Raw genomic sequence first — 26,300 nt, 5'->3', positions numbered from 1 at the left:
AGTAGCTGGGCTTTTTACACTCCCCGCATTTCCTTGGTGGGGGTGTTCCTGAGACGCGTGTGGCTGGTGGCCTCAGTAACGTGCCTGCTCTAGCAGAGCCCCCCTCCTGCCCGGAGAGCTCTGCTGGCACACGGAGCCCTGGCCTGGGGGCAGCCAGCCCCGTTATTTCAGCCCCAGCCCTCTCGGGAGAGCCGGGCTGCCAACTGTGTCAAATCGGGGCTTGACACCGTGACATGAGCGAGTGCCCTTGCGGAACTGAAAACGGGGCTGACAAGCTCGCTCCAATTTGTGTTCCAGGCACGATGTTGACTCTGGTCTCAGGAGGAGAATTGTTAGTGAGTTTGCTGGCCACAAACATATATATATACATACACACACATATATATATACACACACACATACATACAAACACACACACACACACATATATATATATACACACACACATTTCCCAAACATCCATTTGGCTGTCAGCTGCTAAATGCCACTGTTCTGGGAGTAAGCCCTCCTGTGTCAGCTGTTTTCTACCCCTACAAAACTTAGCGAGCACACTTTATCCAGTTTTCTCCTGGGATTCCGGAAGATTCTAAAGGGTGCAGAGCCCCTCGAGAGCTTCTCCTTTACTAATTCTCTCTGGGTTTCTAACTCCACCTTCCTTTCCAGAAGCGCGAGGGCCTCCTTCAGACCACTCATGTCACAGAGGAGCTGACGACCACAACGGAGTAAGCCCAAAACTCTTCCACTTCGGCGCGTGTCTGTGGGGTGTGTGTGAGACCATTTACAAAGACGAAAGAGAGACTTAATCCTCCCCTCACCCCTGCTAAATTAACAAAATCCCTTAACGCGGTGCTTTTTTAACTGTGGACAAATAACTTGGTCTCTGGAAATATGTTACAAAGGGGAAAAGCATCTTCTTGACGTTCTTGTATTACAGAAGCTTTTAACTGAACAGCTCATCGGAAGTGACCTTTACGGGCCTTTTTTCCTTTTTCCCCTGCATTCTGGAGGTAGCCATATATAACTAATTTCTGCCCAGTGCTGTGGCCTCTCTCAAGGGAAGGGCCAATGTAGATATTTTGGGGAAGAATTAGTTCGACAAAAAGCAATTCTTTGAAATACCTCTCAAAACTGAAGCAATACCTTGTTAAAACTGTAAGGAGAGGTGACCTCTGTTTTCAATAGTACCTCAGGAGTAGAGCTCAGCAAAAACAAATTAAATAAATAAACCTCTTTCCTCTCTGCTTTTTGCAACGGATTACTTTGCTTTGTGTTTTTACAGTCCTTTTCATAAGGAGAAGGCTAGACGTGCACTTTGGCTGCAAATAAAAGCTGAGATTTTCCTTTGCGTGGCCTGAAGGCAACTCTTCTAAGAGGGGCTTACATGAGCCCTCCTTCAGTTTATCAGTGTGTTGGCTCCCCGTCGAGTTGGCTCAGCTTTCCATGGCTTTGAAGATAAATGAAGTACCATGTGGCTAGCTCAGCGGGGAAGATCTTTCAGATGGAAACACTCAAAAATGAGATCATAACATCTCTGTGTGGACGTTAAAGATCTCATCGTGTTTTTGTAGGACCAGAGCTCTGCCTTAGGTCTGTGGGCCAAAATTCCTCCCCTCACTCCTGTGCTCTGGGACAATGTAGTGAGCTCGTCCTCTCCGTCAGATGTGGTTTGTAAGATGTAATCGGCGCAGTGGGGTTTAGACATTTTTTAACAAGAAAGATGTTTACGGATTTGCGTGTGTGTTTATACATGTATTTTATTAAGTTATTTAATACTACACAATATAAAGAGATTTGCTGTTTAATGCGTGGCATACCCAGATACAAGTACAGCTATGGAAAATGCAACCATCAGCAGAATCCAGCATTCACTTGAACGCTTTCAAATTCCTCTGGGCAAATCAGGGCCTGATTCTCAGCTGATAAACATCTGCATATGTCTGGTGATGTCACTGGCTGTGTATATAACTCATCTGTGGCAGTTCTATTTACATAAGATCCAGATATGATGTATGTTTTCCTTCTTCAGAGAAGGCAGATTATAGTGAGATAGATAGCCTTGCTCCCTCTGAGCTGTGTGGTGGAGTGTCTGACGACTGCGTTTGTGGAAACTGTGCTCAGGAGTACGTTTGTTCATTCACTCTTCATCATAAAAATAGTTAAGCATAAGAAGTCCTCATCACGCCTAAAACCTAATTACACATTTCCGTTCATTTCAAATGGATCCCCGTGACAGGGCTGGTGCTCTGCTGGGGACATTCCTGCAGCAGGTTGGGTCTGGGCTGCGATACGCTCAGCCTCCTCGCTTGGTAGGAGTGGGTTAGCCCCCGGCATCGTGCAGGAAAAGGCCCGTTAAGACCATAGTCTTGTCTTTTCAATGTGATTATTCATGAACTAACCCAATATTTTTGAATGCTCTGACTTGCAGGATGATGATGGGAAGATTTGGTAAGTAACAAAGTTGACTCTGAAATTGTTTTTTTTATTTATGTCAGGCACAGAAATCTTGTCTGTTTTCCTTCAGCAGATCAAGGCGATGGATTGAGCAATTCTGTGGGGCTGGAATGTATTGTGGGGGCTGGTTTTGTTACTCCACACAGATGTGGAGTGTAATGGGTAGAACCAGATCACCCAGTATACTGCTTGTGCTCTTTAGACTGGTCTCTGTTGGTTTGTTTTCATTTGTAAGTAATGAATAGCAAAAATGCTGCACAGGGCAATATTTCCTAGTACTGTTGTTAGTGGCTTTCCAGTAAAAATCCTTGCAACCCCCAGCAATAAGAGTTACACCTTCTTCGTAAGGTGACCATTTAATCTTTATATAAATGAATACATGAAGCTTACTGAAGCAAAGGTGCATGGTACGAGGTCTAAGAAAGCTCTATTTATCTGTCCACTTTCAGCTCTCTCCAATTCCTTTGCATGGAGTATCCTACCTCCTCCTTCTTCACTAGATTTTAGAGTTTAGACCTTACCAACCGTAGATCTGGTCTTCTAAACAAAACCCTTTTTTTTTTGGTGTTGCTGCCAAGAGGCTTCTCTTTTTGCATTTAGTTTTGTTAGTGGCATGAAGTCACCACTTCTCACCAAAGAGATGTGGGCTCCTGTGAAGGACTCTGTGTGATGAAGAACAAGTTACTTAGTTTCTCTATTCCCCAGTTATAATAGGTGAATGCTACCATTCCCCCTCTTGCAGAGTATCTACATTAATAATTAATAAGGTACTCAGAAAATAAGTAATGTCAGGGGACTCTAGGGACTAAATAACATATCTTCAGATACCAAAGGAATTTGGATAATAAATATGTTTGTTTATTTAAAAATAGAAAGCTATTAAAATGTGTTCTGTAAAGAAAAATTATTTGAACTTGAAAAAACTGTTAAAAGCTACGTTGAAAATTTTTACAACTTAAAATCCACACATTTTTCCAGCATCTTTATGCCTTTTTTTAAAGAAGATAACTGCAATTGATTACTTTTCTAATTTTTTCTTGTTGTACCTGATGATGACAGTTGTTGTCAAGAAAACTCAGTGTTTGGAAAATTTCAGTCAGCCCAAATCTGCCACAATGTGAAATGTTGCACTAATACAGTCAATTTAGTAGATTTTAGGTTGGATTAGATATCATTATACAATGCTTTGAAGGTCTAAACGTAATTTAAATCTTCATACCGTATGTAAGCTTTGCTCTTCATACACTGCTGAGTCAGATTTCACTCGTGTTCAGTTTTAGGCTTTACTGAAGTCAGGGGTACTACCAGGAACTTTAAATTAACCAAATGAATCCCTGATTTTGACGCTGAGCCGTGGATGCAACCATAGCTGTGACTGTAGCTGTAGTGCACCAAAACCAGGGGGTGTTTCAGTGGCTCGTTGTTTAAGCTAGGATTGGGGCATAGTGAAAATTTGTGATCATGGTGATTTTTCTTCCACCTACATATTTTGTGTATGAATATGAATGACAGAAAAGGGAAATCGGTGAATGCCATGTTTATTGTCAGTTACCTCTCACATCCCCAGGGGAGTTTGCTCTGGCATTTAGTTAAACACCGAAGTAGGGTGATAACTTTTACCTTGACTCTCTTATGTGGCTTTCTGAGAAAGGTCTTTAAGCTTGGCTCTTGGAGGTGTATTGATTTATTTTCTTTTTTTCCCTAAAACCAGAGCGTGATGCCTTTGACACACTTTTTGATCATGCACCGGACAAACTCAGCGTAGTCAAGAAGGTAAAAACTAAAATTCAGGTTTTATTTTCTACATTTCTTTTTTTCTTATGCTTTTGGAAAGATGCCCAGAAAGATCTGGAAAATAGCAAAAAGGGATTCTGAAAGAGTGAAAAGGGTGTTTATCCCTGAGATCACTGTTTCAAAGCCAGGCAATACCTAGATTCATTGGCTTCGGTCAGGCTTGTCTCACTACTCTGGTGTCTCAGCCAAAGCTTTTCTACGTAGAGCTGCTTAGATTCAGAGTGACGCAGGTTAGAACAAGCTGCTCTGCAAAGTGTTCGCAGTGGCACAGCTCATCCCGACTGGACAGTCGTACAGACTGTGATATCCCAGGTGCTGTCCTCCAGCGAGGAGGGGCTGGGCTGCACGTGGGCTAACGAGCCACTGGCGGTGGTGGCCCCTTTGCTGGGCTCAGCAGCAGCCAGAGTTGCGCATGTGTCTTCAGCCTCGCTCTCCCCAGGAAGCACTTGCTGTTTGGTTTTCAGCTCGTTCCTGTACTAAAGAGGATCTTCCATGACTGGAAGATATTTTCCACAGTGCCCTGAAATGTGATTCACCCATAAATAATTTTCAGAATCCCAGCATCATCTCAGTTGGAAAAGCCCTTGAAGCTCCTCCAGTCCAACCATGAACCTCACCCTGACCGTTCCCAACTCCACCAGATCCCTCAGCGATGGGTCAACCCGACTCTTCAACCCCTCCAGGGATGGGGACTCCCCCCCTGCCCTGGGCAGCCCATTCCAACGCCCAACAACCCCTTCTGCAAAGAAATCCTTCCTAAGAGCCAGTCTGACCCTGCCCTGGCGCAGCTTGAGGCCATTCCCTCTTGTCCTGGCGCTGGTTCCTTGGCTCAAGAGACTCATCCCCCCTCTCTGCACCCTCCTTTGAGGGAGTTGTAGAGGGCCATGAGGTCTCCCCTCAGCCTCCTCTTCTCCAGACTAAACCCCCCCAGTTCCCTCAGCCGCTCCCCATCAGACCTGTGCTCCAGACCCTGCACCAGCTCCGTTGCCCTTCTCTGGACACGCTCGAGTCATTCAATGGCCTTTTTGGAGTGAGGGGCCCAAAACTGAACCCACTCATCGAGGGGCAGCCTCACCAGTGCCGAGCACAGGGGTCAGATCCCTTCCCTGTCCCTGCTGGCCACGCTAGTGCTGATACAAACCAGGATGCCATTGGCCTTCTTGGCCACCTGGGCACACTGCTGGCTCCTGTTCAGCCGCTGGCAGTCAGCACCCCCAGGTCCCTCTCTGACTGGCAAATATGTAAATAAATCTTACAGAAGAGTTGCTTTTGTCCCAGGACTTTTCTACTTACATTAATTCATATGGTCCTCTGGTCTCTCCTCCAAGGCTGAGCATCATCACAAAGCCCACCTCTCCAGACATATTCCTGACATGGCTCTTTGTGCTGGGCAGAGCAGAGGGTAAAGTAGCTGTTGAGCTCTGCAGCTGTGGTTAGTTTTAGAGAACACATAAGGACGGGACTCCGCATTGTCCCATCAGCTAGTTCCAGCCTGGCTGTTCAGCTGTTTGTAGAACAGTGACATGCAAAGATCAGTGTGTAATCTGCCCCTCGCTTCACATGAAACAGAGGATGAACACATTTAAAATACTGCTTGGAAGTCTCTGGAAGACTTCAGCTTTCCAGTCTGAAACATCTTCTACAAGAGTGTTTTTAAAGTTGATAGAGAATAAATGAGATCTATCCATGTGCTAAAGGCGTTAACACCCAGCTCTGTCCCTTGTGGAGGTGATGTGAGCAGGCTGGCACATCTCTGGGCCTCAGTACCTGAGCACGTACCTGGCTCACAGTAGCAGGATCTTACATCTCCGTGTCCTGCGGGAACAGAAATGCCAGCCTGGGGTTACATCCTGGCTGGGATTTGCTGGTTGCTACGCACACGTCCTCCAGGAGCAGAGGTGTGTGGAGCACTTCTCTCCGCAGTCTTAGCTCCGTGCTGCTGATGCCTTGCTCCCAGGCCATGGGTCTTCTCCAGGAACCTGAAGAGATCAGCGTGGACACTAAATGCACCTACTGCTTGCTTCATTTTCACAAAGAACCCACAAAACAACCAATGTCATCGCAGCGTTTTCCCCCGACGCTCAAGTGTGTTTTATGTGCTGGGAAAAGGAGCTAGTAAGCTGGATGTAATAGCACCATCTGGTGACTTCTGGCGTATGGTGCAACAAAAATAGCTATACCGCTGAGTTGTCTGCAGTTTTATGTACTTACTTATGCAAAAGCAGATAGCACACATGCATATTTATTAATCTTTAAAAAATGTCTTGAAAGATTATGTTAACCTTTTCACACAGGCGCTGACTGTAGTATCTAACATCGCTGGTTCTGGTGTTTTCTTTTGTAGTCTCTGATCACCTTTGTGAACAAACACTTGAACAAACTGAATTTGGAAGTAACCGAGTTAGAAACCCAGGTAGGAGACTTTGTCTTTTTATATGTGATCTGTGTGAATTCCAAACCTAGGCCCTCGCTCCATAACGCCTTGTTACGGAACTGTTTATCTTTGGGCATGTTAATTTGTGGGCTCAGGGCTCTGGTTTTTAAGTAACAGTGACATTCACTGATGCTTGCTGCCTTTGCTCATGTTTGCACACACTTCATATTGCTGTTGATTTGTATTCTAAGGTGAAATTCTTGGATTTTTAGTAGGGCCATATTAATGAGTGTAGAATGTGGCCGGATTTGAGGGCGTCCTGTCTCGGGGGTTGAAGCAGAGGGCTGCAAAGCTGTAGTTAGGGGTGGGTGGTGGCTTGTGTCTTTTCTAGCCCTGGGGATCTGTGATGAACTGGTGTAAGCTCTTAACAGCTGCCTGTGGCTGCGGAGCAGTGAGGGCTGCGCTGTGCTGCAGCACAGAGCTATCAGCGCCACCTTTGATCACATCAAAGTGGGGTTGGGAACAATTCTGCTGTTGCAGCAAAGGCCTCCCTGTCCTCCTCTATCTTGTGAGCACACGCACGGTGCTCGCTTCCCAGCAGTGGGGATTAACGACTGGGAGCTCCTGTGCTGCGGTGGCTCAACTGCCGGCAGTACCCAGGTCGGTTTGTTTAAAGCTGCCGAGGCGACTGTCAGCCACCACCGCCTGCTCTGAGGGGTTCTCTGTACTGCAGAACTGGGCACCCAATATGCTTGGAAACCTGAACTGAGAATTTCAGTGTCAGTGCGGTAGCTCTCACTTTACAGATAAAATTAAGCACTTCTCAGGCATGAGCTTGGCTAAGCAGAAGCAGATATTCTTTCCAGAGTTCACTGAACTGTGGAGAGATGGTTATCTTATTGTCCAGGGGAAAAAAGTAAGCATGACATCTAGAGAATTATACCAGGAGTATGGGTAATTGGTTTGAGCCTGGCTTAGTTTAATACCAGTCATTCACTGATATTTTATAGCTTTGCTGAAATAAATGGGTGACTGATCTGATCTGTCACAAGAAATTGTTGCTTAATGCCTGGAGAGTACCCAACAATTTACTTCTAAAAAGGTTAGAGGATGTCACATAGCCACGTCAGGATCACAAGTGAGAAATCTGTTAGAAATATATAACATTACCCCCACTTAGCCAGTAAGTAATTAACCTATCTGGTAGGAATACTGAATAGTACTGCTGAAAGTATTTAGTATATTATTTAATATTTACTGAAACTGTAAACAATATATTTTGACTTGGAAAAAAAAATATTTCATGAAGTTAAAACTTCCTACCTGTGTCAGGGGAGACTTAATTTCAAGTTCTGATTCAGGGCAGAGATTTGAATGTCCAACACACAGAACTTAAAGAGGGATTGTGGTTGAAATGACCAGGTACTGTAATAGGACTGGGAGCATATAATGTGCAAACACGTTTCCCAGGAAATCTTTTTTTTTTTTTTTTCAAATCGAAAAAGCTTTGTTAAATACTATAGTGAAGTTGGCAAGATTCCTCAAGCAAATAAAATGAATGTGAGGAAAAGCAAGAACATACTCTAACCTCACCCCAAAGTGTTTAGTAGTCTAGTTAAGTAAGTAAGGAGCTGGAGATAGAGAAGATCTTGTTTTCAGTCCCTGCCTATTCAGACCAAATACTCTGCACAACTAAGGAGTACAAATTGTAGATAAGTCCCAGGTGAATTGCTTTTAATTTCTTCTGCTTAGAGCTGTTTACTGCATGTAAGTAATTTAAATAGTCATTTGCACATAATCTTGCATGGGTTAATACCATAGCAATAGCTGATTGGCTTCCTTGTTTTGCTCAGGAAATAGGAATAGGGGGAGTAATGCTACCAGATGCAGGGAGAAAGCCTTGTATCCTGTGCTTTTTTTTTTTTTTTTAAGAGAACTGACAAGAATGCAGCTATATCAACAGGCTCTTAAGGAAGGCCTGGTTTAGCTTGCTCAGCTGCACTGGTGATTGCAAGGGTAGAGGGGAGTCCCGGGAGCAGAGGGAACCAAGCCCCAACTGCTTGTTGCACTTGCTGTCAGTTCCTTGCCCTGCCTGAAAGAGCAGTCTGTGACTCCTGAGCCATCTTACACCTCTGTGCTAGCAAACAGCCCTGGTAGAAATCAAAGAACATGATTTGGGCCGAGCATTCTTTGTTCTGCTTGTTTGTGAATGCTTATTTGAAAACATGCTCTCACCTAGAAGGTCATCGGTATTTCCATTCAGTTTGCAGATGGTGTTTACTTGGTTTTGCTCATGGGTCTCCTTGAAGACTATTTTGTTCCACTTCACAACTTCTACTTAACACCTGAAAGTTTTGATCAAAAGGTGGGTAGAAACTCCAGGTTCTTCTGTTTTGCTACCACATGATATTCTCCAGTCTTTGTGTCCTTTCTCTTTGTGTGCAGTAAATCAGAACCTGGTATATTCTTCTCTTCAGGAGCTTGTAGCAAAGATGCACTGGCTGTGACACTTGACAGTTAATACCACTAAAAGTTGCTTGTGAAATGAATGGGTAAATTCCCCATAGGTAAGGAGGAAAGGTATTCTGTTACTAGCATCAAATGTCACATAAAGCTCATGAATATCCGGAATGAATAAATCGGTAATAAGTGCTTTGTACTGCGTAGTGTTTTGCATAATCAAAGTGATTTTTTAAATTGTAGTACTGCCTGACGGGGTTTTGTGTGCAGGGATTGTGCCTTACTGTGCTAAGACAGCAGAGCTGATGCCTGGCCTTGCCCAGTATGTACCATGTAAATAGGCAAGAAAGGCGAAAGGTGAGAGATGGGAAGCTCTGCTTTAGCTGCATCCTGCACCCTGGCATTGACACGGAGACAGAGGTTCTTCTCAAGGTCACTTGAGGAATGGCATCCCTAAAAACTGCCCCCTAATCTCATTATTATCAGTTGCCTAATACCCATTAGCTCTTTTTCTGTAGTTTAATGTTCTGACAAACCAAGTGAATAAATATCATTACTTGATATGTAAATGAGAAGAGGTGGTACCCAGGCCACGATCTTGATCTGGGGTTAGAAACTGTATGTTGAGTGCTCACAGGTAACATGTGCTGGAGCTGATCTAAAGCCGGGATGGATGCCCTGATCCTGCCAGGGAGGGAGCACACAAATTGCCCGTCTGAAGTCAATTGTGAGCACAGACATCTGGGTCTGTGTCCAGTTCCTGCAGGAACGTTGCTGAGTTTAACTTTTGAGAGAATGTGCTAGCTTGTCTTTTTTGGATATTTCTTTCTGTTCAGTAAGGAGGAAATGACTTGCTACCTTTCAGACAAAACAAGCTTTGAGGAAGAAGAGTGGATTCTTTGCAGTCTTAGATTGTCTTACTCATGATCAGGGTATTAGAGATGGAAGGAGAGGAAATAAGTGACTTGCTCTTAGCCCCACACTTGCCCCACTCTCCTGTGTCCTTCCTAGTGTTAATGGTGAGACGAGTGCTTAACACATACTCCCTGAAGGCAGGAAAGCAGGCTCTGGTAAGAGGGGCTTCTTTAGGTGTTGGGTTTGTGGATAGGATGGGGATTAGTTCATTTTGAGTGTTGTATACTGCACAGGAACTTGATGGAGCAGTGGGAAATGGTTATCTATTACGTCTCCTACAAGCTCTCCTTTATAGCTTTCTCTTGCTTTCTTATCCTAGCATCCTGAACTTTTGCCCTTGTAGAGATGCAGAATGCTGAGTTGTAGCCAGCACCTGTTCAGTTGTGATTTTGTTGTTAACAGTTCAAATTCGTAAAGATTGTCCAATATTCCTGAAGTAATGTTGAAGTTTTGTGTGGAGACTCTGCCTTGAGGAAAGGGGATTTGTAAATCAAAGAAGGAGAAGTAGACTCTGTATTTTTGGGAAAGGAAAATATATTTTCACTGTGAAAGTGATTGGTTTCGTTACAATGAATGAGGAGGAACTATAGCTGGAAAAAAAAAAAAAAAAGAGATATATAAAGTCCCGAGTAATAAGTGCCAGTGAAAGGGGCCTTTCTTCCTTGTTGTAGGGGAGCTTTGTACACGTTACTCCCTGATTTTCAAGATGAGTAGCTTTAATTAAATCTCTCTCCCTTGCTATGTATCTCCAGAACTGTCGTTTGCAGTAACAAAAATACACAGAATTCATAATCCAAATTGCCTTGCTTAAATTTCAGTAAGTGTGGACGAGGAAGCTGCTATGCAGATCTCTCTAAACCATAGCTCTCGCTCCTCAAAGGAGAGATTAAAAGAAGACACCCCCTTCCTTGCAGTTTTCCTTTGTCCATTTTCTTTCCTCTGGCTTTATGTTCACGTAGGATCCCCGGTGGCTTGGTCAGGAAGCTCTTTCTGTGCAATTGTGCCTAGCTTGTTTTGCGTGTTCACTGCACACTCTGTCTAGGAACTGTCACCACCGCGCATTTTTGGAAGCATTTGCTTCATTAGAGAAACTTAATTTGACTTTTATCTTTGTTTTCAAGTAGAGGAAGCCAGAGCGCCACAAGACTAAGGGGCTGGCACAAGGTCATGCAACAAGCAGCCTGGCTCCTTGGTGATAGGATGTTGATGTTGCTGGAAATGCAGCTGATAATAATGAAGAAAAGACTAATGTTGTTCGAAAATAATTCCGCTTAGTGTCCTTATTTCTTCTTTCTTACACACCCGTATGTATTTTCTAATCTCTGTTCAGTTACGTACTTCTGTTACGTCCCTTGTTGCCTGGGTGATGAGTGATCACTTGCCTCGTAGTTGGAAATAATTGATCTTGGGTGCAGGCAGGAAGGATGCAGCCAAATGCAGCTCTCTGGCCTCTGCCACAGAGACTGAGATCAGGGCTTTGTGGGGTTTCCTGCTTCGTGTGGTACCCAGTCACATTTTTATGCTTGAAATTGGGAAATCTTACATTACTTCCTTTGTATCAAAAAGTGAATATTTGCCCTACAGTAATACAAGCTTGCATTTCTTAGTCTGCCATACGTACTTTCTGCCATGCTTAAACATGTAAATGTCTAATATTGATTTAAATAGAATTATCATTGTCTATGTCAAGTATAGAACAATTTAAACATTTCATTAAAGGTTTCTAATGCCTATATAACTTTGCCTCTTTCAGGTCCATAATGTTTCCTTTGCTTTTGAGTTGATGCAAGATGGAGGACTGAAGAAACCAAAAGCTCGCCCTGAAGGTATGGACATGCCGTGTAGCTTAACCTGTGTACAAAGACGTAACAGCAGGTGCGTTTCAAGCGCAGCTCCATCCGCAGGCGGTAGCAGTAGTGCCGCAACGCGCAGCTGTAAACGTGCCCCCAGACAGTTTCCCAGAGGATTTGTTGTCTGTGTCTGGTGTGTATCCTTACCTGTGGTTCTTCTCTGAGGTGTACAAGTCCAGCTTTAGTGAATGATCCAAGAGCAGTTCAGTACTCTATTATCAATTCAGTTGGTATTCTCAATAACAATCCGAGCAGGGAGCTTTTCGTGGTCTAATTCTCACAATTCTCACAGTTAGCGCTAGTCTGGACTCTTGTGATCAGATCTCAGTGACAGATAACTGAAAGGTTTTTGATTTTTTTAGGAGAAGCAGTAGCAAACTCTCTTCTTGATTTATGTTGACTTGGGAGTCAGAACTGTAAAGTGTATAAACTTTTTCCTTTAAAGTCTCTGAACCTTGAAATTAATTAATTATGAGGGCTGCATTGTGGCTTGCACTAGGGATAAAAAGAGGAATTAAAACTTTATGACTGCTAAATGAGCAATTTTAATTCCTGGTGTTGCAAACCACATATGTGGTAGAGGCTTCTGCAGAACAAAGAAAAATGAGGAGCCCCCGAGAAATGTTGAGTCTGACTTAAAATGAGACAAAGTGGTGATAGTAAATAGGTTAACGGGTAGTGGAGCTGGTTATAGTGGGGAAAAAAGGCAAAAGACAATACTAAATACAGATGTATCCTGTCAGTGCTCTTCTTTTAAATTTGGGGATGAAAAGTGGTCCTAAAGAATTCGGTGAAACAAGACACTAACTTGGGGAAGTAAAGGAGTGTTCTGGGTATGGGAGCTGGGTCAGTGCGTATATGAGGAGGACAAGGAAACTGGAAAAATATGAATGCACAATCAGGAATGGCAATTTTTTGAGTGGAAGGGCTAAAGAGATTGCATTAGACGACTAGGTAAACTAGATAAGCCTGTTTTGAGAGACAGAAAATGTTAAAAACCTAGGAGAAGACTTCTCCATTGAAAGCTTGTCCTTTCTTTGGTTTTCTTTTCATCAGTTGATCTAACAGAGGCGATTACCTTCCCATAAGCTATCTTATATCCTTACACTACCATGAGTGGTAGAACATTATAGCAGATCTTTTGTTTGCTCTGGACAAGGTGTGTACCTTCAGTAAGCAGCAGAATATGTTTAAGTGTTTCACTGATTGAAAATTCAATTATTAATGGAGGTTAGAGAGCCAGATTAGCTCACAGAACATTCCTTTTCGCTGCTGCAGGATGTATGGTCTCTTGTGTGTATTCCTTCCTCTTCTGCATGTGTACCCCTTCCCCACAGCAGTAGTTCACAGCTGTCAGAGTGTTCTTGTGAGGTGGCTGTGTGGCTGGAATCGCCTGTAAAACTGACTGTTGCTCTTGAAAAGCTGCCCCTGTGGAGAGGACAGTAACATCTTGGGCTTTGCTTGTCACTGTAGTTTCATCGAATGCTCTGTAGGATCTTGACAGTCGGTACAGCCATGTAATATGTGTTTCTTAGAACAAGAATTCATTTTGTCACAGACTCTGATGCTCTGCAGAAAGTTTTGTGTGTGGTATACTCTGTTAATGCCATACTCATCTATTGTTCGTTCCCAAATAGGCTGGAAAACCTGTTAGGTGAATCCATGTCCTTCAGCATGAATTGGGTAGCAAATGCCTCTTGAATTAGTTGTATGTTTTTCATGTAAAACGTTTTCTAGAGCAGAACATCACCATTTTAATTTCTATAGCCCATGCTTTCTGCAGTGCTTGCAAGAAAGAGGTCTCGTCTAATGTTTCGGTGTGTCTTTGTGCGGGTGATAAACAAAAATAGGAGCATACAGGACAGCTCCTCTTCTCTGTTCTCTCAGCCCGATTGATTGATTGAGCCAGCAGCAGAACTTGATGCTGAGTTACTGCAGCAAGAGTTTGTTGTACTGGATTAATTTATTAGCCTCTAACAGGGTTGTTATGGAGCATGAAAGTTTTAAATTAATGGAATATTTTAAACTATTTTGATGATTTATGACCACTTTCAGTTAACTTTTTGTTAGTTGTGGTTGATAATGTAACGACTGTGTGTGCTTCATCTTAAAATAAGAAATGGGAGTCTGGGAATATTCTCATTCCTGGGAATGCCTGTTAGACACTGATCAATAAGGAACGCTGTAATCGCCCACACAGGGAGGATGCATCTCACACTGCCATACTCCTTAAGGCAGCAAACGAAGGCATAACAAGGTCTGAAAGTTAGGAAAATGTCAAACTAAAATTACAGTATAACTTTTGCAACAGTGAAGGTAATTAACCATCGGTCTGAATTGTCAAGGGATGGAGGTGGAATTTCCACCACTGGAAGATGGAAAAAGGAAAAAAAGAAAAACATGCAATGTTAAGCTTTTATTTTAATTCAGCCACAGATTGGTTCATAAGCTTAATACCAGATTTCCAAGGTAAAGTTCTCTAAGGACTGTGTTGTACGCGAGATCAGACTGTGTGACCACAATAGTTCCTTCTGACCCTCAATTTGCATGTCATTACACTGCCAAATAAGAGCTGGGTCCATTCCTCCTTTTAGTGATGAGGCCTCCCCTATCTCTCGCACCCCCGGGTAGTCACCGGGGTGATCAGCAGCAGGTTCCTAGCTCAAACTGCTGCCAGAGGTTAGGAGGACTCAGCCTTAAAGGCCTCCACAAGGGCGGGTGGTCACTCCTGCCCGCGCGGTGCTGCCGGTCTGGGCCCCCCCAGCCCCTGCTCCTGCTCTTCCCTGGTGCCCTTCGCTCTTCCTCTGGCACTTCGCTGCCTCTTAACTCCCAGCTCCTCCCTCCCTGGGCCGTGCCCTGGTTTCCTGGCTGTGCTTCTGGCTTCCAGCGATGCTTCTGCTCTCCCCTCCAGATTTCTGTTTCTCTCCAGGGGCACCTTGATCCTGGTTCAGAGCACGGACAGTTCCTACCTCTGAACTGATGTCAGCCGGAGGCAGGAACTGCACCCTGCAAGCCTTGATCACACCGTTTCACGCCGTGTCAGTTGAGATGGAGCTTACGGTGGCTCAGGGAAAAACCCATCCTGCTTTCAGTGGGCAGGTGAAAACGGGTGGCATGGGGCAGGGAAAACCCTTCGGGAGGAATGGGGCAAATACACACGACAAATCTCTGACCACTGCAGAGCTGACTCTTTGGGCCGGGGTTTTTCTGGCTTTTTCATAGTGCCAGCAATATTTTGGTTAATTGTTTAGCAAACAAAAGTGACTTCCAGCATCAATGAGTCAAATCTGCTGGTAGTTGTCTCTCTTCCAGATATTTGCCTTGATTTCCCAGCTCTGGAAATGCAGGGCTGTTGCAAAGTGTTGTTTCCCATGGCGAAATTTGCCTTTTAAATCCGTCTCTGAGGGAACCGGGTCTTGGTACAGAGGAATCAGTGCTGATGGTGGCTGTTACCTTACTGAGAATGCTGTGGTGGTAAGAAACTTTCTGAGACCTGGAAAAATTAGAAATGTGCTTCATAGATCAGTTATGCAGGTGAGAGATCTCTTTGGTCAGGGTGTATTACTTTACAGCAGTTAGGATCTTTCCTGTTTTGGGGGCAGGACAAGATTCTTTTGCAAATGCAAAATACAATCATAAATGAAATATGTAAAATAATACAGGAAAAAGGTTAGAAAGAAAAGGTGGAGAGGTTGCTGAAAATACCAAATGAAGTGTGGGGGGTAGAGTGTTACCCAGTGTGGAGTGGGAGGGAAGGGTGGAGAGGTCGGGGCAAGGATTCTTCAAAACACGAAGTAGGTGTTTCCCCTGGACCTCACATTAACTGTACTTAGTCTGTTAACTGTTTGCTGTCTTCCTAGTTCTTTAAATGAGGTTTTAATTATCTGTTCTTCTTTACTTCTGCTTCCATATGTATTGTTTATTGTATTTTTTGCTTCCTCCTCCTCCTTTCTTACATATTATATCCAACCTTTCTTTCCATGTCTTCCGCCTTCTCCGTGCTATACCTCTGCTCGCAGTCCCTGGATTACATGTCTGTGTGTCCTGGTTTCGGCTGGGATAAAGTTAATGTCCTTCCTAGTAGCTGGCACAGTGCTGCGTTTTGGATTTAGCATGAGAACAACGTTGCTGACACGCCGATGTTTTAGCTGTTGCTGAGCAGGGCTCACACTAAGCCAAGGACTTTCCGGCTTCTCGTGCTGCCCTGCCAGCGAGCGGGCTGGGGGGGCACAAGAAGCTGGGAGGGGCACGGCCAGGACAGCTGATCCCAACTGGCCAAAGGGCTAGTCCAGACTGTAGGACATTGTCCTGGACACAGCAACCGGGGAGGAGTTGGCTGGGGGCAGATCACTGCTCAGGACAGGCTGGGCATCGGTCAGCGGGTGGTGAGCAGCTGCATTGTGCATCACTTGCTTTCTGTATTCTTTTATCATTATTATTTTCTCTTCCATTGCTGTCCTATTAAACTGTCTTTATCTCAACCCACGAGGTTTACTCTTCCCCCCGCCCCCAGTTCTCTTCCCCATCCCACTGGGCAGGGGGAGGAGCGAGCAGAACACTGCCTGGTGCTTAGTTGCCAGCTGGGGTTAAACCACAACATTGTGGTATTTCCTGGCATTTTATTCTAGTACTAGGTTGGGAGGTGCTAGCAGAAAAGCATTTTGGTGCAAACCGTTCCTGACCTGTTCCCTGGGCTAGCGTAGGAAGAAGGGATATTAAGTGGTAGAAAGCTTTGAGTCTGCTTTGTTCATTCGTGGACTGCATCATTGCAGAGCTGTGGATGTGTGAGGTTCAGTATCTCATATGATGCGTGTGGCTGCTCGTGTGCTGCTTCTGTGGCCAGTGAAGTCATTGGTAGGATTTCCCAAAGCCTTTGTCCCAGCTCTCAAACAGAAGTAGACTTTCTCTGTAACCAATTTTAGATGAGGGAAGGGAATTATCTTCCCTCATTTCCCACAGAAGTTAGCTGTGCCTGTATTATCGTGAAGGTGTTCTGAAATGCATCCTAAGGGACATCTAAAAAGCTTGACTTGGGGAGATCCGAACTCTGGGGTTTTTTGTTGCCCATCCCACCAGCTCAGGACTTTTGTTCCTTTGAGGAGAAATGAGGGAGAGCAAAAAGGAAATTAAGGATTTTTCCTTTTCTTCCACAGATGTTGTCAACTTGGATCTGAAGTCTACCCTCAGGGTTCTATACAACCTGTTCACAAAGTACAAGAACGTTGAATGATCCTGGAAGCTGCTGAAGTCTTCATCCTTCCAACCTCCTTAGGCAGAAATTACAATAAACACACCCTCTGCACACTCCCGTTGTGCCTTATGCTATACTTCATGCATTCTTTCCACAGCTGGTGTGGCCTGTCTGTAGGTGTTTGTATGACAATCCCACTAAAAATTATGCATGTGTATTCTCTAGGTCACTTGAAAATGTGTAGATATTTCACATGTTTACCAGAAGATACTCTTTGATCTGTTGTTTGTTATGATCAACAAATGCTCCTTTGATAAAGGAAATACACCACTAACTACTAGAATAAGCAGGGAAGACGTGAGACCTTCCTCGTGGCTGGACACTCTTGATTCTGCAGTAGACTTTCTTTTGCGTATTCCTTGGTTGCAACTGGCATTTGATGATTTTTCAGACTTAAGTGTTAGCAATAGAAAATCAGCATTGAAGTTTATTTAGAAGCTGAGCCTTTTCTGTTAAATAAGGTTTTGTATGTTCTGTTGGGTGGGTGGGGCTGAGGGGAATGACAGGCACTGTCTGAAGCTAATGGCAAAAGCTTCAGTTTTTGTGTTAACCTCATGCTACTCAGTGTTATTTCCATTCCGTATTTACACAGAGTAAGTCTTGCAGTGGGATGACCAGCTAATCTTTTGACATCTATTTTTTATTTCATCTCCTTTCTAGGAGAAATTTGGTTGCTAGAGCCCCCATCATCCGTTAAGCACGCAGCTTCAGTTGGGTCAGTCAGGAGCTGGTCAGATAGGCTCAGGCTGGATTAATGCATCTTGCCCCCAGCCCTTTCTGAAAGAAGCAGGGGAGATAACGAGCTGGGCAGTTTGAAGGCTGACTCTTCATTCCACATAGCTGAGCTAAAGGGTCACGTTCATTCCTGTTGGACTTACTGGCAGCTCTACAGTTCTGGGGGTCAGGCTTTTGTAAACAGTTCTATCTATTGCCTTTCCTAAGGAGTAAAACTGAATTCCTGCATAAATAAGAGCCTGCCTGTACTTATGGGTTGCACTGGGCCATGCAAGACGTGGGGTAGACACAGTGCAGGCAAACGGGAAGCTCCTCAGTGATCCGTTACGCTTCAAATAATGTTATCGAGTTGCCCTGTGCCATCCCCAGAAATACTCTGCTAGGCTCTGGCCCAGTCCTCTCGACTTCCAAGCTGTTGTGGATTTTAGAGGGCATCTGTTTAACAAAAGGATTGCTAGATTTATCCGGTAGACTCGAGTTACCTCAGAGTACTTAACAGGTCTCACCCGCAGCCTGTTCCTGGTGGGGCTGTGCTAGGAGCAGCAGGGTGTACAAGAAGGCAGTGCTGGAGCAGGAGCTGTCAGCAGATTTTTGAGGAGAGCTGTGCGAAGGAAATGGGATTGTAATTTCCAGAGTAAATGATTTGTGGCATATGCATAGGATAGCATTCCTTTCCTTGGAGTGCACGGGGGAGAGATTTGACTACCGCTTTTGTGTGTCACAGCAGCAACTTCTCTTTTGTGGGTAGACCTAATTTTGTGGGAAATGTTAAGCAGAGTGCCCCAAAAAGGGAGCAGGTAGCATTGCTCTGCTCCACGGGCTCACTCGAGTCCTGTTGTAAGTAGGCATCTTCCTGGCCTAAAACTGGATTTCTTACACCAAACGTTATTTACCCTTCTGAGTTCAAGAGGAAATGTGCTATTTGAATGGGATAATTTTACAATCGGGATTTTCTCCTTCCCTCCTTAAACATTTTTTAATCCCAGAGGGAAAGAAATGGGCTTCTGCTTCTTTGTTTTATATTTTTGGGTTCTGAGTTCTAATATGTGAATTATTTGGGTCACCTCCCCTCACACCTCCAAAATAAAGATGGAAGTAAGTTGCCCTTTCTTTCCATCAGAAATTCAGATCCTATCTACTCTGTAAGGTTCTGTGGGGAATCACTGCTTGCCTGTCTTTTAGGGAGCTGACCTCTCGCTGTTTATACGAGCATAGAACAATTGGACTTGAATTGCTGATGGGGTCACTAGACTCTACCACGATGCTAGCAATTATTGCAAAGGAGACTTGCAGAGGCACCGAGGCCTGGAGGGTCAGCTCTCCCGGCGAGTCAATGAAATTGGTCTCACTTTCATGCTGTGAAATAGGGCTATTGTGAGGCTGGAAGGTGATTGCACTGAAAGGTCTCTCGGATTAACGCAGTGTTATTTGTGGGAAACAAGTCTGTTAAAGAGCTGTCATTCTGCCCACCTCCCTTCAGGTGATGTGGAAGTGCCAATGCTGTTTATATTCTCTGAGTTGCTGGGAGAGACCTCCAGAGCATCTAGTTTTTGAAATCACATGCAATATTAATGTCAGAAGCAGACAGGAAATAACAAGAGAAGATTGATAAGAGCAGTTTGGCTTTGGGAGGGGGAACGGCTGTTTCTGAGATGGGATTGTACAGCTGGCACCGTCATGGCATGTGAGCAGATGTGAACATACCAGCAGATTTTAGGAGAGTCTCTGCTTTGTTCAATTACGTGTTTCTGGTCACTCTGCAGAACCTGAGTCCCTCCTGTGCAACCTGAGGGCAAGGGTCCCTTTCAGCATTCCTTCCGTTAATGTCCCTGGCAGTCAGGATCGCAGCCTTGACGCCCTGAACAGGTTGGGGGCAGGTGTCATACCCTGTTTTGTTACGTTTTTAAGTCTGTGGGTAAATGTTGCCCAGGGAAAACACATTTTTCCTTCCTTGGCGCCTTGCTGTCTAGCCAGGTCGCTCCTCCTGTAGACGCTGTATTTATTGTTAACTGGGTTGGGAGCGGGGTGGGTTTAAACGAACTGGAGCTTCACCCCAATCAGTCCAGTTTCCAGAAAGAGCAGTAGGTAAAGCTGCTCTAAATACCTGCTTTTGCCATGCCTTTCTCTTACATATGCATCATACTTACTTCTTTTCCTCTCGAAAAGATAAGTTAATGCTACAAATGAACTCTTTGTGTTACTGGAGTTGCCGATACGTTCCCTGGGTGCCAGGGGGGTAGATCTGAATCCTTGGAGTTCATCTGGGATGCTGAACGCTCTGCAGCATGAATGCTTCCACATCTGTGAGTACTTCATGAAAGTCTGTCTTTTCCAGGCCATATAGCTTGCCTTTTAGGTGCATCTGCTTGACATACTCAGTTCCAGTGAGCTGTATTACCACAGAAAAAGCCCAGATACTCCTCATCTGCATCCTGTTTTTCAAGATGAAAAACCAACAGTGGCAGATTTTTTAAAATCAGTTAAACCTTATAGGATTTCTTACCCCTCTTCCCCACACCCCAGTGCTTTCAGTATTAATGTATTTTTAAGAGTCTTTTCTACTGTTTTTAACAGTGTTTACTCTGGATTTCTAACAACTAAAAACCAGCCTTGCAGATAAAATTCTGGACTTGTCATATGCTGGAGACATCCAGCTTTGTGACAGGAGTTGTGTACTGTAAGCAAGTTACAATGCAATGCTATGTGTGCTAAAAACCACAGCAGGAGTGTTATGCATGGTTTGTGACCGTTGTACTATTTATTCAAATAAATAAATAATGATCACTTGGTTTTCTACATCCTTTTTTTTTTTGTTTCCCTAAATGAACAAGCCTGTGGGAAGAACTTTTGAAAGGTGAGCTTCAGCCCTCGTCTTCATCGCGGGTCCTAGAGGGATGCTGGTCTGTGCAGAGCCTGCAAAGCAGAGAGCTCGGCTTTCTGGCCCTGGTACAGGCGGCGAGGTTGTATGGGCAGACACAAGTGGGCTCTTCTGGAGGTTTCATCAGCTGCTTTGGGTTTTTTTAAAAAATATTTTTAACTATTACTCAGCTACTGGATCAAGTTGTTCACCTTTTTCCTTCCACAAGAGAAAAGGGACTGGATTACACTGTCTGATCCCGTTAGAAGACTTAGGGCGCAGCTCTTCCGCAGAGGCACGGGAGGGAAGCCTGGTGTGCTGAAGCCAGTCCTCTGTGTGTCTGCGGAGCAGCTGGGGAGCCAGAAACCCAAGTGAGTCTGGAGTGACGTTGAAAATGCCTGTCTGCTTCCCTTTGCTCTGGTATGGAGAGAGCAGAGGGGGGCTCTCTAATGAAGCAAGGCCGTGGGGAGGAGCAGGAAAATGCATTATTAGAACTTGTTATTGGCGGGCGTGCTGCTGATTCCTTGAATTGTTCTGCAGTGGCTGTTTTTATGTGAAGGCCAGGTGGGGGGGGTGGGGTGTATGAGGGATGCTGTGGGAATGTACAGAAAGACTCGGGGCAGGGAGATAGGCATGAAATCAAATGCAACTCTGATACAGAATTTACTAGTGTTCTACAGAAGACTGGCTACTTCACGCACTGGTGACAACATCAGTTTTTGGAGGAAAAAAGATGCTTGTCCATCACGTGTGTTTCAGAGTTGTTCTTTTAGCACTGACATGCTGCTTTGTGAAGGAGGCTTTCAAGAGAAGTCCTTTGAGTTGCCAGTTGAAGTAGGGATAGACCTTGTAATTACAGATGGATTTCCCAAAGTTTAATTCTTCCTATTCCCTCTGCCTGCTGGTATGAAACTGGATTTGTTCCAAGTTCCCAGTAGCATCTCCAACTATATCTTTCTTTTGTTTTTTCACTTACCACATTTCTAGGCCGTGGCATGCACTTCTGCAGAGGTAAGAAGGTACTCTAGGTCTTTGCTAATTTGGTGTATTGCTGGGCTTGTTACCTGCTTAGAAAATACAGTTAAGTTTGCCCTTTGATTAAGGGTTTTGGGTTAAGTTCTCAGTTACTGAGAATTCATGGCAGCTGGTTTTCAACCCGCTTGCCTTTATCCCATTTAGCTCATGCTCATCCCTTCCTGTCTATGGCTTGGAGCAAAACCTAGGAGTCAGTCCCTTAACAGTGTTAAACCAGAGCAGCTGAATTAGGGTGGCTGCCTGCTGCCTCAGCCGGGGATTTCATGGACTGCAGAGCTGCTTGTGCTTGCCAGGAGAGGTAACGAATGTAACTGGGACCTGAAGGAAATGTCCAGGGAAAGTGGTTGCTGCAGGGAGCTTTCCCTCTTCAATCAGTGATGGAAAAGGGAAGGAAGAGCGGCAGCACTGCCGAGGGGAGATAACTCTTGTCTCGGAGGAACGTTTTGGGCCCTGGTGTGGCTAACTAGCTGTCTAAGGACGAATGAGTTCATCTCCTTCTGCCTGGCTTTTTCCTTCTACCAGCTAGGTAGAGTAGTGCTGATCTGTTTTATAAAATGCTCAGAGGACCGTGAGGAAAAGATGTAACGTAGCATGATGATTTTGTCTGTTGTTGTCTGGTTTATTATTACATGCAAAGAAAAAGTGCCCTGTGAGTCGCCCCAGACGTGCAGCAGTGCCATGGAAGAGGGATTGCGTCTTTCTAAGACCTTCTGGTATTTCAGGAGTTGCAGGGTTGCATGTTTCCTGCATTTGTATTTCTGTTTATTTTAGTCTCCAGCAGGGACCAAGCACATAGACGCTTCAGTTCCGGACACGACCGTGGTTTCGTTTTGAAGAGCAGTCAGCACTGCGCCGCACAACTTCCCTCTCTGCGTCTCCGCGTGCCCCGCGCGGGAGGCGGCAGCTTTGGCTCTCCGGGAGCGGGGTGCTCCGAGCCCGGGGGTCAGGCCCCTCTCCCCATCAATGTCATCACGCCTGCTCTGAGGAGATCTTGGAAGAGCTGCTGCAGAATTACAGAAGGAGAGAATAGTAAGTTTGGGAAATGGGACTCTTTTGGGTGCTTTTTAAAATTTATTTTGTTTTAAACTGTAAGACTTTCTCTGTCCATGTGGATTGTTCTTGCTGAGATGACATCTATTCTGATGCTAATGAGCAAAAATGGCTCTTGAAAGGTCTGGTACTAAACAAAGAAGTAAAAGTAAGTTTTAAACCAGGCATTTTTTTCTTATTTATTTTTTAATTCTGGTTTTCTGAAAGCAGAAATATTACTATTAACATTAACATTCCTACTTAGTTTTTGTTCCCTCCTTTGTTTGATCTATTCACACAACTAGGAAATGCGTTTGAGCTAATGTGGAGTAGGGCTTTTGTCTTTCCAAACAGGAAATAAACCAGTTGAAACAATTTGGTAACGTCGGTAAGCGCGTTGTGTTTATTCTACAGCTAGTTTGTATGCCAGAAACCCCTGGTAGCTCATTAATGCTTTATAGAGTTTATCAGGGAACTTGATGTACTATAGTGCTTTATAATATATATCCGGGAGCCAGACTGTGCGAAGACTCGTGGAAGAAAATTGAGCTGATCTGATCCAACTAGAGAATGAGTTGTTTTATTGGTGGTTGTGGCACTGCAACGTTGTGCAATAGCCTAGCTCTTGGCTTAAGAAAAATTCACTTGTTGTCTGCCTCAGCAGGTGGCACAGGAGAAATAAAACACCTCTTGACTTTAAAACAGACAAGCCTGTACATCTGTCACCTTCTCAGAGAATGAAGGGCCAAATTATGCCATTTCATTTGAATAGTCAATAATTAAACCTCAATTTTATTTAAAAATGTCATAATGGAGTGCCTCTGCGATCAGGATTCAAGCAGTTGACTCCTACAATGATCTCTTCTCCAAGTACTGATAAATAACGTGTGCAGGAGGATGGAGGCTGGAAAAAAGAGCGTGTCAGTCACAGCCCTGCATTTGAGTTTGAGCGATGGGCTGCACAGCCTGGCTGCAGCCAACATGGAAGCGCGCATGCGAGAACCAGGTCTTCCTTCCTATTTCTCATTAAACAGCCAACCCCAAGAAGGTGTCCAAACCCAGCCATGGTTCGTTTGATGTTGTTGTTATTTTTGAAAGGCTGCTGCCTAGGACCAAGCCTCATAGAAATGCAGCTTGCCACATGAAGGGCTGCTCGCGAATGCTAATTACTAGTAATAAGCAATGAGTCTATTAAATGCTAAGGAACTGCAGTTTTCAGGCTCTGTAGTGGCTGTGGGAAATCAATATCGATAAATGGGAGGTGAAACACGTGGGGGGAAAAGCAATAACTAGCTCTACAGACAAATGATGGGCTCTGAGTGGTGTGTTGCTATTTAGGAATAAAATCGTGGGGATGTAATAGATAGTTCCATTAAACTGTCAGCTCAGCACTCAGCGGTGATCCAAAAAAGCAAACAGAATTAGGAATCAGGAGAGGAACAGAGAACAACACCGTGAACGCAGTGGTGTGCCTTTCTAAATCTGGGCAGTCTGGTTCCCAGTGCTTCCAAAAGGTGTGGTGGTGCTGGAGAGTTCAGGAAAAGGGTGACCAGGACGATCAGAGGTGCTACAGAGCGGTTTGGTGGCTCAGCTGCAGGCTGTGCTTCCTCAGTTTTGGGAAGAGATGACTGTTGAGGGTGTAGGATAGTGGTAATGCAGTGGTAACGTGGAGTAGTAATGCAGTGATGTGAAGAAGGTGACTCGGTTGGTCTCCTTGTGCTCTGCGTGGTGAGGAGCCTTGAGGGGGGTTGGCAGGTCAGAGCAAGCGACCGGATCCGGTGCCCCACGCCAGGTAGAGCCACGGTCGTCAGCCCCTCGCTGCGGAGTGGTGGCAGATGGGTGTGTTCGAGGGGTGAATGGGAGCTTCATGGGAAGTAAATGTGCCTAAAATTAACCCTAATAAACCCTAAAATTACCAGGACCCAGTTTTAATTTAGGAAGGCTGAGCTACAGGCTGTTGAAGTGTTTTAGGGAAGTATCTGTTTATGGTTGCTCTGTTTATATATATATATATATATATATATATATATTTTTTTTTTTTTTCCCCCTAAGCTTCTGCTTTTGGGCGCTGTAAGGGACTAGATATTAGGTAAGCTAGTCTTACCCAGTATAGCAATTTTAACACTCTTGAGTAGGAAACACAGGACTGAGGCCTTAGAGGATATTGACTTACACTATTGCAAATTCTTAATTTCAGGCCTTTCCTTAAAGACTTCCAAATTTTAAAGAGTGGCTTCTGAAGTTTGTGTTCCTTAGCCAGAGACCGAGGATGCGCAGGCAGGACACATCACTTTGATGTGTAAATAGTCAGAGGAAGTAAGAGATACACAAGCTGAGTATTGCAGCCAAACCCAGTGTAAGTTGTGGTTTACACAGACGATTGCAGAAGACTTATGAGCAGGACTTCTGAGGCATAACAGCTGTCAGAAACCTAATTTAAGAGTAAGTTGTCCGTAGGTTGCTCTGTATTAATTAACTTTTCTCTCCTGGTTCATTTCATCTGGGCAGTCTTATCTCAGATAGTTCAGTTGTTCCTCAGGCACTGAATGACTCAATTTCTTGTATCTTATTTTACCAAACACCTTTTCCGAGACAGCATTCAGTTCTGCAGCCACCATAATGAAACTAATTCTCTCATGACCCTTCTCCCTAGTGGCTTGCTGGAAATTTTGTACCTCATTTGTTTTACCAGACTGATGTGCAGAAGCATCCAATTGCTGTCTTCTACCACTACTCTTGGCTCAGCAAAGTCTGTGTTAAAATGCATGTTCATAATGCGCTTTGACCGGAGACTTTAATAAACATGAGAGTGAGCCTGCAGAGCAGCACCACACTGTTTGGCCTGTAAAGCTGACGAGGAGAGAAATGTCGCTTTGGAGATCTTCTGCGGGCAGCGTGCGACAGCATTTGCAGCAGCCGCCTTTGTCCACTGTGCTTGGAGCTCTGCGTCCTCACAGCGTCCCGCTTCGGGCACCTGCGGTCGCGGCTGAGGCTGCCTTTGCTGACAGAATGAAGGTGGTACCTGAAGGATGCAAGCCAGGCCTAGACCCTTGTTTAAATGCTCTGGATTGCTCTTTAAAGGTGCCATGTCCACTTACCACGTAGGTAAGACAGGGCTCCTGACATGGGCATCTTGGGTGGACAGGAGTCCTCTCCTGAACCCCTCACACAGGGCATCTCACTTTCTGTTAAAGAACAAAGAGTCACGCTCACCTCTCCTACAGTGGCCCTGCAGCACTGAACTTCAGAGACAAGGTGTTACCGAAAATCCGGCCTCAAAAGAACCCCCTAAGACTTAGTTTGAAGTTTGAGAATGCAGGTGTTCTGTACGGCGGTGCTGCATGCACGGGGGATCACTCCACCTGACGTGCATGCCGAAAGACAAAGGCACACTTAGTATATACAATACAAGAAATGAATATTCATGTAATTTCCAAGAAGCACACACCTATTTCCAGAGAATCGAATCCATGTGTTAATACATTGTGCAAGTACTAAAATCTGGGGAAGGGTCTCTGAGAGGGGGTTTTTGGTGGTCTGTGGTGGTCC

General features: G+C 44.6%; 2 protein-coding genes across 9 annotated transcripts in view; both read left to right on the top strand.

Moving 5' to 3' along the window:
- PARVB (parvin beta) overlaps positions 1 to 20,614 on the top strand; it is a 67,723-nt gene extending 47,109 nt beyond the window's left edge. For all 6 annotated transcript variants that reach the window (XM_074872155.1, XM_074872160.1, XM_074872157.1 and 3 more), the window contains exons 7-13: positions 664 to 722; positions 2,426 to 2,445; positions 4,163 to 4,224; positions 6,590 to 6,658; positions 8,883 to 8,984; positions 11,748 to 11,820; positions 16,998 to 20,614. In XM_074872155.1, coding sequence (XP_074728256.1) covers positions 664 to 722; positions 2,426 to 2,445; positions 4,163 to 4,224; positions 6,590 to 6,658; positions 8,883 to 8,984; positions 11,748 to 11,820; positions 16,998 to 17,074 — 462 coding nt within the window. In that variant the 3' untranslated portion in view covers positions 17,075 to 20,614. The remainder of the gene's footprint in view (positions 1 to 663; positions 723 to 2,425; positions 2,446 to 4,162; positions 4,225 to 6,589; positions 6,659 to 8,882; positions 8,985 to 11,747; positions 11,821 to 16,997) is intronic.
- Positions 20,615 to 22,350: 1,736 nt separating this feature from the next.
- The window catches only part of PARVG (parvin gamma), a 28,144-nt gene continuing 24,194 nt past the window's right edge, over positions 22,351 to 26,300 (top strand). Inside the window, exon 1 of one of the 3 annotated variants that reach the window (XM_074872153.1) lies at positions 22,351 to 22,751. The gene's annotated coding sequence lies outside the window, so the exon portion shown is untranslated. The remainder of the gene's footprint in view (positions 22,752 to 26,300) is intronic. The other 2 variants (XM_074872151.1, XM_074872149.1) reach the window with 2 other exon arrangements.

Source organism: Strix uralensis, chromosome 5 (assembly GCF_047716275.1).
Source record: "Strix uralensis isolate ZFMK-TIS-50842 chromosome 5, bStrUra1, whole genome shotgun sequence".
Lineage (NCBI taxonomy): Eukaryota > Metazoa > Chordata > Aves > Strigiformes > Strigidae > Strix > Strix uralensis.
Note: the sequence above shows the minus strand (reverse complement) of the source record. Positions and strands in the feature narration are given on the sequence as shown.